This window comes from Arabidopsis thaliana (genome assembly GCF_000001735.4).
Source record: "Arabidopsis thaliana chromosome 1 sequence".
In the NCBI taxonomy this organism is placed as follows: domain Eukaryota; kingdom Viridiplantae; phylum Streptophyta; class Magnoliopsida; order Brassicales; family Brassicaceae; genus Arabidopsis; species Arabidopsis thaliana.
In genome coordinates this window covers 18,022,611-18,035,951 of record NC_003070.9, presented here as the reverse complement: position 1 = coordinate 18,035,951, position 13,341 = coordinate 18,022,611, and the positions used below count along the sequence as shown (strand labels likewise).

The window sequence follows — 13,341 nt, the reverse complement described above, 5'->3', positions numbered from 1 at the left end:
ATCCCTTCTATTTATAGGGGATAGAAAGTGTGATAAAAGCTTTCTTCTTTTCTTTTTTTTTATCACTTGAAAGAGTTAACTTTATTTATTATCATTCATTGAGCCATTGAGGATTACAACTTACAACGGTGGGATAGTATTTTGATACATGAAGCCGGCAAGGATCAAACCCTTCCAAAAACTAAGCCGGTGAAAGACAAATTTATCTCCGGATACTAAGCTAAAAAAAAGCTATAAAGAGAGAATAAAAGCTACGACTTAAAACAATAACTCCAAAGATCAAGACTTACCATTGTACCACAATAACCAAAGCTAAACACTAAAAACATCTTTGTCCAAAAAAACAACAACACTAAAAACATCTTTGTTTGCTTCAACTGATCTTGTTACTTTTAGCAAAACCTCATTACTACTAATTAGAGTGATCCATGCTAGGACAACAAGCAACAATTGATTCGTCTCATACGAAATAAATTTATATGTTTTCACTGAAGACAAAGCTTCTCCTTTTTTATTTTATTTTATTAAAATCTCCGAACAAAAAGTTTCATTTTTACGTAAAATTTTAAATATATTTAATATTTTGTGTACATTTATGTTATGTAATATTTTTCTATGATTGGTCGTATGGTTTTAAATTAAAATATTAAACAACATTTCTGTAAATGATAAACAATTTTATACTATATGTAATTTTAGCCAAAAAAAAATAAATCTTATAAAATAGAATAGAACGAGCAAGTAGAAGAAGCGAATTCGCTTCAAAAATGTAAGTTGTTGGTAGTTTCCGGTTGTATTCAAAATTACTAAAACTCATATTGATTAGTGTACATATACATATTTTTACAATATAATCAGCATTAGCTCTTAAAAAACCCCACTTTCTATGTAAAAAAAAGTCAAAATACTGGTTATTGTTGTAAGTTGCACCACTACACCAACTAAATTTAGTGCAATCTCTTGTCCCTCACACTCACACGGACAACAAAATACAATATTTGTAATTTTATAAAAAAAAATAGGCACTAAGATTACCCACTCTGAAGAGTTTCAAGCACTTTAATCGTATACCTAAAAAGTGGGTCCAAACACTTTTTTGATAAAAGCTTCTAAGATCATCTAGTGAATTAATGGAGGTACAAGTTTAGTTGTTATTATTGATTGCCATTTAATTTCTCTGTACTCGTTTTCTTTTTTCAACTTTGTGATGTTTCAAATTATAATTGGACGGATCTTGGATTTAATGACACTTCATATAGATACATATATACATCCATTAATTATTTCCACACCTCTCATCATGACACATGCTAATGGTTACTTAAAATTTTCTCTACAAAGGTAAAAACAGGTCACTGTTTCACAATGTATTTTCAATTTTATATAGATTGTGTATATTTTTATAAATGATTTGTAATAGTTCCGAATTATCAGAAACCTTTACCTAGGTAACCAAGCATATTTTCAATTTCATACAGGGTGGCTTGTTTGAACTATGACATAAATTTATATAAGAGAGAAATTAATGAATAAAATTCATACAACTAATATATGATGTTGTCGAAAAACATTTCTGTCAATATATAATGTTGTCAAAATACATTAATGATGAGTATAACGAAGAAAAACTAATGATAATATGCATTTAAAAATAGTGATATTGCAAAGAAAAATTGTTGTAATAAGCCAATATTCACCACATGTACAAGCTTCCCTCTTGGACTTCATGACACCTTAGTTACACTGATCTTTCACCTCCTCAAATTTGTCCTTATCGGCATTATATTTGACACCTTACCAAATCTGTCATTTGCACTTTGGGACCGTTACAAAGAAACATGAACATTTAGATATCGAATCGGATTCGTTTCAGATTTTTTGGATTCAGATAATTTAGGATACAGATAATTTCGGATAGAAGTAGAGACGTCCAAAAGTACAAGTCACTAAAGCTGGTGCTTATAGCTGCCTTATATATTTGTATACTAAATCGAACCATTTTCGCGTGAAAATTTCTTAGTTTAGCTGGAAACACACTAGTAACTCAAAGAATTGGTTGCTGGTTTGATTCCAAGCAAAAGAGAAATTTTATTTTATTTTTCTCAAGGGAAAATCAACCAGTTTTTTTTTATAGCTACTAAAACTTCGGGGACGGTTCTGGGAGAGTGTATTATCTCTTCAGATTTTATGACAATTCGATTTCGTGGGGTGGGATTTTTTGCATTTAATTCTGATTGAGTATAAGAAGTAGAGGTAGAATCAAAATCTCAAAGAGAAATTTATGTGTGTTTGCATAAAGAGTTTGGCAGAATACAAGGTCCATTGGCCTTTATTTATGGGAGTTTTACATATGTCGGATGGATTCAATCAGTTTAAGATCGGTTTCTAGAAAAAGAAAACTAAATTTTTTTTTTTTTTTTTAATTAAAACTTGGTTTAATCTTACTAAAATTTGGTTCAATTTTACAAAAAGTATAATTTTTAACAAATACAACTAAATTTTATTGGATATCTAGGTTATTAGGATATAACTAATAGTTTTAGATATATAATTTTATTTTGGGTTTTCGAATATAATTTTTGTTTTTTGGTTTGGACCGGATAATTCATGTAGAAGAATTCGAATTTTTTGGATCGTTTTTGGGATGGGTGTTTGGATTTCGAGTTTTATGCTCAACCCTAGTTTCACAGTTTTCTTATGGACAAAAACATGGATGTTTTACAGTGTTAAAAATGGACATCTTCGATCACTCTCCTCGAGAGGAGGATGGCTTGTGGCTTCGTCACAGGAGAAATCTTGAAATACCATATGTAACCTCAAGCGAGTTTGGATGATATTTTTAGCATGCAACATTAGATTTTGGTGGCTTGGTAAACTGAAGATACCTATCAAAGCGGAAATTTGGGAAATAAATCACCAATATTTCTCTTGTTAATTCTTTCCCATAAGATCAGAAGCTCCATTGGCTTGAGATTATATCACAACGTTGATTGGTAATAAAGCTTCAACATCTTTGCAGTTATAAACTACGGACACCTCATTGGCCCCTTTTGAATACAAGAGTTGGGACTGTCCAACAATTACATTGTTGCTCAAGCTATTGTTTTGAGGTCGATGGTGTATTCCTCATCAACCAACTATTCATGACAAGTTGACAACTCATCTTACTTCTATCTCTCTTTCTTAACATGATGACAAGAGTTTCAAGATCTGCCGATTACTAGGAAAAAAACGCTAATATAATATTTTCTCCGAGATTTACCATCGCATCCGAGATCATTCTCCTTATTGATTCAAGCATGTACGTATGGCATAAACATCGAATACCCAAGCAAAAATTTTGTTGTTGGCTGTTTGTCTCTTAAACATGAATCCAACTAAAACATGTTTCTCAGATTGGGTCTCAGAGTGTATCCAATAAGCATTCTTTGCAAGCAAGCTAATGGATTTTGGAATCACCTTCTTGGAGTGTCAATTTTCAGGTATGATATGGGTAGCAATTCTACAGAAAATGAAACTCCAGTCTCCATGTCGATACTTGTCTCTCATTCTCAACTGGTTACCCTTTTTCAGATTCATCCACTAAGCAACCTCTTATGATTGCGTTACAAGAGACAATCTTTACATTTTGGAGAGAAAAACCGGAGCATTGGGGAAAGTCACTAACTCATTCTTTAATCTAAAAAATTGTGGATCATTGTGTGAGAAACAAGGCATCAAATCTTAGAAGACAAGTTTTCAAAATGGAGCTCAAACATCCTCCAAGCTTGGTTCCGTTCATGAGAGGCTTTCCTCCTTGATTTTCTTCCCCTTCTCTCATATTTCTTCTCATCAGGTCATATGTAAATTAGGTTGAAGAGTTCACCTTGGTTTCAATAAACCACAAGAAGTTTTTTTTCTGTAATTAAAACATCCATTTTATTTTATAAATAGAAATTGTTTAATACCAATGATTGAAGGGTTCGATCTTTTTCTCGTCCACCTCGATTGTTTCCAACATTATTTGTTAACACTTTTTAGAACATTATCTTAATAAGTATTATAAACATTATCTTAAGTATTTTATAAACTAAAGCAAATCCCACACGGCCACACCAAACGCACAACGCATAACATAAACACTGATTAAGATGCACAAAATAAACACCACACCAAACGCACATCGTACGTATTAATCCCACAAATTTTGCAATAATAGTGTTTAAAGCATTGTTCGAGAATAACATATACTCCAAAAGGACCAAAACTCAAAAACTTAGGTTTTCACAGCTGGTCCTTTATTTAGTTACGTTACTTAATTTGGTAATTGACCTAATCAACTCTATTTGTATCTTACTGTCTTCTCCGTCACTGTCTAAGAAAATTACATTTTCATGTGATTATTGTTATTTCTTTGGGTTGTTGTTTTCTCCCCCTATATTTTTTTATACAAATATAACTGAATAGGAAGAAGAAAAAGGCACAACAGCATCACACTTTTATTCCTTACTGTTACTGATGACAATAATTTGAAGAAGAAAAAAAAACAACTTTATTCTTCACCAAGTAATATATACATCTTTATATAATCAATCACAACAACATCTTTAACCTCTAAATTATCGAAATAATAGAGCTTAATCTCGAGATTTTTCATCAACTCAGCATTATGAACTATGAAGTCAACTCCAGCGTTTTGCGTCGGCGTTTAGATCAGAGAAAAAGGAAGTTTGGGAAATTCATGAAACTCAATAAATTTTTTGTAGTCACCGATTTCGTGTTGAGCAATTATGAGCTTTGCAATTCACATCATCAGAATCAATATCCGAAAAAGACGAATAATCAGCAGCCAAAACCCTCCTGCTAAAGCTTCTACCGCAGCCGCTGCAACCGCTTAATCTGCGTTTGGCGTTTAGAATGGCTCTCCATCCAATTGTACAAGGCTGTTTGATGCAGCACCAAAGAACACAAAGAGGACAATAAACACATAAACAACAAACGTTAAACGCCACCTCGGACGGAGCTGTAACAGCTGCGTTTGCGTTTGTGGTTTGGGATCTTTTGGAGGATAAAACAGAGATTTGTTTTCTTGCTCGATCTTTTTCTTCCATTCGTCTCAGGAGAAGATTTTTATTGTCGCTCATCGTGTTCTTGAAGCAAAAAAGATTAAAGATGAATGAATTTTAAAGAATACGATTTATATTTTTATATTTATCTACAATTTTAATAAAAAAATTCAAAGTATATAAAATTGTAGATGGTTTTACGTGGAAATATTGCCGACTTAGCTGACATAATTAATAGGTATCTTATAAATCTGCATTTAAGACCTGTCGCTATTATCCCAATATTGATATACCTTTATGAATCTTTCAAAACCACATGAATTAAAAAAATTATATACATTTTCATGAAAAATTCGAATCTGCAAAACCGTGGCCACAAAGGAAACTTATATCACTTTCAAACAAACCAAAAAAAAAGGAAAAAGAATAAACTTAGAGAACTTTTACTGATAAAGTGAAAAACAACTTGTACTAACTTTCGATTTACAGTGGAGAATTTTCTATATTTTTCGTAATTTTTATATCAACTTGGTAAATTGGAAATGGAATATATGCTTATGTAACACCAGAGACAAGAATTTTAATAACAATTTGGGTAATACAAATGGAATTTTCAACACTTTTTAGCCAATTGAATGGGACAAAAAAAAAAAGTTTTTAATAGAATAATATAAGTCAATTCGAATAATTTATTTAGGCAAAAATTAGACTATTTTAATCGGCTGTGTGAATGCTAGAATGACCCGAGTGTCATATTTTGTCAAAGCTAAGGTATATATGATAATAGTAATACCATAATATTTATTAACTAATCCTCTCAAGAACCCAAGAGGCATCGACAACGCCAGAGTCATCAGTATCATGGGTCCTAGATCCATTGCCGAACCACTGGATCGCAAAAAAGACATGCCCAATGAAAAGAGACTCAACACTGATCTATCCATTTGTGGACAGAGATCGATCGAGGGTACAAACCAAAAATAAGAATGTACTTTATAATATTTGATATAATCTTAGGACCTAAATCTTGGCTTGTAGTTTATGCACAAATGTTTAGAATCACTTCACAATTCCTTAGTGTTCATATATGTCGCCGTTTCTGATCATGTTATTAATGTTGGAAATAGACATGACATTTTCATAAAAATTGTGTGATATGCTAAAATCGAAGTAGTTATAAATCATAAATAACTATCTAAGAGAAATTGGGTCACAATTAACGGAAATACGGCTATTAAAAGTACTATTTTAACAAGGTTTTTATCCGTCAAAAAGTAATATAGTATTGTTTAATCAAATCATTACGTAAGAGTTCATTTAGCCATCTAGGTGGATCGACAAATACATAATAGAAATCAGAATGATTACAATCATATTTTGCTAGACAATGAGCTACTATATTACAAGAACGCAAGCGAAATTGAACTGAACGGATGTGAGTATACCGTTTTAACAAGTCATACTCATATTTTGTCATTAAAATTTTGAATGTTGTCGTGACCAACCCCTCCCTGATCTTCTAAAAATAACACCAGCAAGACACTTTTTTTATCGTATATAACTTCTCGTCACCTAAAGGGATTACGGGTTTCGGCCCAAAACCTTCTGGTATTCAAAAAAAAAAAAAAAAACTTTGTGTCACCAACTATTTCTTTGTCGTCTACAACTTTGCGACCAATACACTGTTTATTTTACGATTATGATTTTATGACATATCAATCTTCTAACGAATTCTAATAGTTGTTATATAAGGCCTTTTGATTGCATTTGATATTGCATGATTTGAAAAAATTAGCTAGCTAATCAGATTTGAGTCTTTTAGCATGTGTTTACGGAGGATGGATTAAGAATGGTGCATGACGTACACGACAAGAACTGGTCAAACATTACGACCAAGGTGTTACCCATCAAAATTGTTGTCAATTAACTGGCATCGAAACAATTCCAGCTGGCTAAGTCGGAAAGAGAGAGTTGTAGGATATCTTTCTTCATTAGCGCCCAATTAAAGAGTCTAGTTTAGTCGGTCCAAATTAAAGCCCAAGAATTAAACAAAAGAGTGAAGACAATTCGACAACGAAGAAAAAAACCAAGTTTTTTTAAATTGTTAAGAGTTAAGACAAATGAGTTCATTAACTAATCTATATAAGGCTCAGAGGCAGAGAACAATTTTTTTCTAGAACTATCTAGAAAAATGATAAGGATTAAAGAGTATTCTAAAATTTCCCCAAAAAAAAGGTGCATACTCTAGAAAAAATATAACATCTCTCCACTACTAAGATAAATAGGAATATATGGTGGCAATTGTAATATCAATACATCATCAATCTAAAAATGAAGCAATAAAAGAGTTAGCTCTCACATTAATTAGATAACTTTATATATTTTACATTCTATCCTTACATACAAAAGAGTTTGACTTGTGTTCCTAGTTGTTTCATTATTATCTTAATCACACGAAATAAGAATTGAGTATTTTCCCAACATAGATTAAAAACTATCTATAAAACTCATTTTTACATCATTTACGTTAGAATCTTAGATTTTTCACAAAAAAAAAGAATGTAACCTTCCTTTTTAAAATTATTAAATGAATAGAGAGATAATAATATGATTCGAAGCCTGCCACATATTTTTGTACAAAACCACATCTTTCCAAACCATCCAATCAATTACTCAATACATACTCGAAACGTGTCTCAAAGACAAATATAAATAGTATAAATCATGAAAATATGTAAGGATCAAAACACATGTATAAAGTTCTCTCTCTTTTTGTCGTTCCCATGTGCATCAAATGGTGTACTCTGATTTCATTTCAAAAATCAGATACAATGATGCGTTCATCACATGATACATGAGATTGATATCCCAATATTAAGCTGAAGAAGTCGCTTTGACTTGTTCCTCATCAATGTTATTGCTTGCCCTTGTACGTACGTAAGAAGCCATTTCTACATGTACTATACCAATCACGTGTATAGGGTTTCGTTTTTGAGATTCATATTTATTTCATTTTTCTTCCTCCAATTAAAACCCATTAAATATTAATTTAGTTATAGATATATGTAGAAAAGCCTTGTTTACATGTATTTTCATTATTTCATCATGGTGGGAAGCCACCAGTTAAATGTTGTCGTCATGCTCTTAGGGTGCAGTTAACTACTACTAGTCGTACTATTCATGTACCCACGAACTACATCTTAGCCACTTAGTTCAATGATTCAAAACCTTATATACCCACAAACACACAAACACTATGAGTTAGTGTTGTGGTATCTGTTTTTAACTTAGGTTAGGATCAATTCTTCTTCAACGTATACATTTTAACAATTACTCTTTGGATAAATGAAATTCTAACTCTGATATAAATTTATTTTATAGATTGGTAGTGGGATCAAAAAAGTGTTGTGCAATGTATTCACAAATATTACATGCTACGTAAGATTATATTAAATAGTGCAAAGAAAAACTTTTTACCTCCTAATGACTTAAGAGATTAGAAATACTGAACATGATTATAAATATTCACCGTAAAAGCTTTTCAGTACCATATACAGTTGACAGTTCATATAAACTTTTTTTAGGGTTTGTTGGGTAAGTGACATTATTGATATGGTACGTACATTGGTACCTCTCGAAGTGTGTTGTGTATTTTTGTGTGGAGGAAAGTACATGAAGAAATAGTCAGTGACTTGGTATGTCATTCCTTTAGTGGTTATCGATTTCATTCCTTTTAAGTAGAAACGTGGTCTCAAATCTTTCCTATATATACACACCACTTTCCATTACACCATTTACTCTTCACCGCCCTCTCTCTATATATAGTCTCTATCCTCACATATTATATATCAAACCGCAAGAATGCTGTATGTATAGTGGAGGGTGATAGTGTGGTTGCTGACAGAAGATAGAGAGCACTAAGGATGCTATGCAAAACAGACACAGATATGTGTTTCTAATTGTATTTCATACTTTAACCTCAAAGTTGATATAAAAAAAGAAAGAAAGATAGAAGAGCTAGAAGACTATCTGCATCTCTATTCCTATGTGCTCTCTATGCTTCTGTCATCACCTTTCTTTCTCTATTTCTCTCTACATATTACATACTCACGTATCTTACTTATACACGATGATATGTCTTTATATATATATATATATATATATATATGTTTATTATCTTTTATATTTTCTTGTTTTGGTGTGAGAAAAGTGACTTCTTTCTTCCAATAATCAAGTTTTTGTTTCTCGGGTTTGCATAGGTTCATCAGTTCATGTTATATTTGGGCATTAGCATGTATTATATACCATTATACGCATCCCTAGCTAGACATTTGAAATATATACAAAAACACATAATTAAGTACTCTTTAAGAAATATCATATATAATATAGATAAATACTTATTTCCATATCACTCAAGTAGAGTGTTTTTGCGGTGTCGTGAACATGCATAGCATAATACACATTGGAGAAGCCTGAATCACATATATATTTTTTTTAACATAACGCATTATGGATTGTTGATAAATTATAGATTTCATTCATGGGCACATCTTTAGCGTAAACCAGCCATAAAAAGAATTCTATATCATTTTAGTTCTCTATAGTTTCATGATCTTGGACTCTTGGTCGCTAGTTCTTTAACAAAAAAAAAAAAATCTTGGTCGCTAATAACCGGGAAATATAAAAAGGAATCTCAACCGGAAAGTACCGATAATTTTAAGTAACCGGTTCAAAGCATTTTTGGGCCTTTATAATGGGCCGAGAATCCATACCACCATACGACGTGTTCGAAACGCGCCGATGACACAAAAAGCCAATAAATTCTCGGAGGGAAATTAGTGACAAATCCCTAAACTTCAACGGACACCACAAAATCCCCAAATCGAGAGAGCGGTTAAAGAAACTTCGACTTTGATCTCTTTTCTTGAAGGGATCGGCAAGAGATGGCGTTGGACGGTGACGAAACAGTCGCAGGTGGAGATTCTCAACCACCGGTGACTACTGCAGCGGCGACTACAGAGGAGAAGGCTATCGCGAGGCTGAGTCCGTTTCCTAACATGGAGCACATTTCTGATAACTACGGAGATCTGGAACTGGAATATAGCTCTGCCATGTTAAGCTCGCTAGAGAAGTACTTGCCGCCGGAAATGCTCACGGCGACTAGAGAAGAGAAGGCCAAATTCATGTCTGACATTTTGCGCAAGTACATTTCCCGCGACGAATGTTCCAAAGTAATTGCTCTTTCAATTCGTTTTGATCCCAATTTTGTTTAATCGAATTCGGATGTGATTCATGTTAGTTTCTTTCTGTCATCAAATTGACACGAATTAGGGAACGATCTTTAGCTTCGTCTTGTGAACATATCTGTGAAATTGGAATTGCTTCTAAAGTTCTTGGGATAGTGATTCTTGTTAGTTTCTTGAAATTGCAGAAACTCTGATACGATCATAGAATGGTCTTTAGCTTTTTCTTGTGAACACGTAGAATCTGGTTAGGTTCTCAGAATAGTTTCACGTTTTTATAATGTTACAGGCTAAATGGTGCAAGAACTATTGGCAGAAGATAAAATCTAATTATCAGGTGAGATGAGATGCCTTTGCTCGTGTTTTGTTTTGTTTTTCTTAAATTTCTTCATGCCAAAGTTTGAAATGTTTCCTTTTCTGCAGCCACTTTCTAGGGAGTTGTATAATTTTGATCCCGAATTGTTTCTGCTTCCCTCTTTCCGAAAGGCGATCAGCGAAAACACAAAGGAAAGCTTCAGACGTATCATTTCTGAACCGTTTCCTGGTGTTCTTGTCTTTCAAATGTTTCAGCCTGACTTCATTCAGAAATTGATAGTAGAGGTAACCCATCATCTTGCCACTTATCCTAATACCTCTTTGTTTAATTCATTTGCTGCTGTTTGATTCATCAGGTAGAAAATATCGGAAAGTGGGTTCATGAGACAAATTTCCCAATCAGGAGACCGTACCACATGAGTAAATACGGTGTTGCGTTTGTCGACTTTGGCCTGGATATCATGCTTCAGCAACTCATGGAGGAATTTCTCTTTCCTATTTGCAAAGGCAAGGCATATTTTTTACTTAGAAAGACTTTTATTGGTTAAGCCTATTGAATAACACTAAACTCACTCTGTTGTCTTGCAGTATTCTTCCCTGAAGAGTGTGGAGCAATGTTTGACTCTCACCATGGATATTATATTGAAAATGGTGAAGATAGGGATCCTCCATTAGGTGAGTCCCTTTGATTTTCTGCTTTTACTTTGCTGCAACGATTCTGCAAAAATTCTCATAGGACCGTACAATCTTTCCTGGATTGCAAGAATATTCTGTGATACTTAAGCTGCTTAGAGAAAACCAAAGTAAATTCTTTAGTAGCAAACATAAATATTTTGATCAAAGTCCTGGTGATTGAATGGTCTTTTTTTGAAGTGTGTCTATGTTACTGTTAGTTGGGAAAAAGTATGAATGTCTCCATCTTTAGGAAGAGAGGAAACAGAATAGTTACATGATGGATGATGGATTAAAGTTCTTATATATGTCTGGGAAAAACGTCCGGGCAGACCACTAGTGACTATCTTTGTTTGGGCAGTGGATGCTTCTTTTTATTATTCTCAGTGACTAGTGCATTAATTATCTTTTAAATCTGCAGGCTATCATTTAGATGATTCGGAAATAACATTGAATGTTTGTGTGAGGAAACAATTTGAGGGAGGGGAAATATCTTTCATAGGCACACGATGCTTGAGACATAAGCGAACAGACGTAAAGCCAGAGGTATGTGAGACCTTTTGATGAGATTTTTTGTCCTATTACATGCCAATATTTCGTATATGGCAAAATGTTAATGAAGGAAACAACTATTTCTCACTGAAGCAGGAAGTTTTTCATTACTGTCATTCACCGGGTCAAGCTATACTTCATCGTGGCCGCCACCGCCATGGTCCCAGAGCCAACACACCATCTTGTTCTCGGGCCAATATGATTCTTTGTTGCAGAAAGTAAGCAATTTTTGAAGCTTGCCTCAGGATTTCAGATGACAATTGAATCACATTTTACTCTTCTTTTCCATTGCAGCTCTTTGTTTAGAGAGATGGAAAAATATGAGAAAGATTTCCCAGAGTGGTGCAATGAATGCGCCCATGAAAAGAAAGAAAAGGAAAGCCAGAGTCTTGATGCCAAAAGAAAGGTTATTAAAAAAAGAAGACATGATGATGCACAAGTTTATAAGATGTTTGGTTTGAGTATGGTTATGAACCTGTGGGGGTCCTTATTGCAGGGGATGATTCGAATTGCGACTGGAGGCAAAGCATGATGAAACATACATAACATATAGCTTACAATTGGTGAAGCCCTGAAGTATATGCCTTGACCTTTTTTTGACTCTTTACTTGAGAAACTGAGTATCTGTAGAATCATTTGATGTATCTTGAATCTTCTCGTCTCTCACACTACTATGTACATAAAACTCACTTGTCCAAAAGGAATCATATAATATAGACCTGATTGCTATTTCTTTTTTCTCGATTTTTGGTTTCAAGATGGTTGAATTCTTTGACCCAAAAAAAAAGACAGTTGAATTCACTATTTTCCAACATTTCATTTTAACTATTTAAATTAACAAAAGAAAAATTATTTAGTAAATAATAACCTTTAACAAAAGATATAACTTTTTAATCTAACAAAAAAATCAATTTGGCTTTGCAATGGACTGTATTTGTTTCGGTTGGAATGTAATGTTAAAATGAAATGTTACAAAAAAATATAGTTAAAAATGAAAAAGGCATTTGCCTCATGTCTCAGGAATATATAAAACTTTTAGGGCTCCTGATTTATAAAAATATGCTCCATCAAGATAGTTAAAAATAGGAATGAACCTAGGTTCAAATCATATTATTTGGTTTTTAATTTTATTTTTAAATTAGGATTTTATTATAAAAGGAAATTCAGACAAACAAAAGAGAATTTCAGATACCGAACAAAAATTGAGATCTCAAACCGAAAACAAAAACAAAATTCCAAAGAAAAAGAATTCAGTTAAACAAAAACAAAATCATTAAATTTATAACACTTGCATATGCTCCTCCATTGCATAGCAAGAGCAATAATACTAGTTTGAAGATATAAGAGGAGTCTCTATCGCATATTAAGGTCCAAGATAAAGTCGAAAATTGTACAGTCTATACAAAAACCACCGGCATTATCGATCTTGAGCATAATACCAAATCATATATATATATATATGAAAGTTGACTAACTTTCTCCATATGAGTGACAAATCATTACTTTAGCAT

General features: G+C 32.9%; 2 protein-coding genes, 1 long non-coding RNA gene and 1 other non-coding gene across 7 annotated transcripts; 3 read left to right on the top strand and 1 right to left on the bottom strand.

The window, feature by feature from the left end:
* Positions 1-3,795: 3,795 nt before the first annotated feature.
* On the top strand, positions 3,796-3,998 carry AT1G07503. The gene has a single exon (NR_139257.1). It is a non-coding gene; the product is annotated as an other RNA (long non-coding RNA).
* Positions 3,999-4,358: 360 nt separating this feature from the next.
* Positions 4,359-5,248, bottom strand: AT1G48745 (uncharacterized protein). The gene has a single exon (NM_001084220.3). It carries the CDS (start codon positions 5,121-5,123, stop codon positions 4,746-4,748), a length of 378 nt encoding a protein of 125 aa, NP_001077689.1. The 5' UTR covers positions 5,124-5,248; the 3' UTR covers positions 4,359-4,745.
* A 3,672-nt stretch (positions 5,249-8,920) lies between these two features.
* On the top strand, positions 8,921-9,141 carry MIR157d. The gene has a single exon (NR_139851.1). It is a non-coding gene; the product is annotated as a microRNA ath-MIR157d precursor (primary transcript).
* A 713-nt stretch (positions 9,142-9,854) lies between these two features.
* Positions 9,855-12,574, top strand: AT1G48740 (2-oxoglutarate (2OG) and Fe(II)-dependent oxygenase superfamily protein). 4 transcript variants are annotated; one of them, NM_103769.3, is made up of 9 exons: positions 9,855-10,279; positions 10,581-10,628; positions 10,715-10,891; positions 10,963-11,149; positions 11,195-11,281; positions 11,700-11,824; positions 11,927-12,048; positions 12,125-12,236; positions 12,327-12,565. In NM_103769.3, exons 1-9 carry the CDS (start codon positions 9,992-9,994, stop codon positions 12,360-12,362), a joined length of 1,182 nt encoding a protein of 393 aa, NP_175306.1. In that variant the 5' UTR covers positions 9,855-9,991; the 3' UTR covers positions 12,363-12,565. The 4 variants fall into 4 exon arrangements, with proteins under 4 accessions (NP_175306.1, NP_001321453.1, NP_001185176.1 ...); NM_001333356.1 differs by having other exon boundaries at positions 9,887-10,279; positions 10,963-11,113; NM_001198247.2 differs by having other exon boundaries at positions 9,887-10,279; positions 10,963-11,113; positions 12,125-12,574.
* The last annotated feature ends 767 nt before the right edge of the window (positions 12,575-13,341 follow it).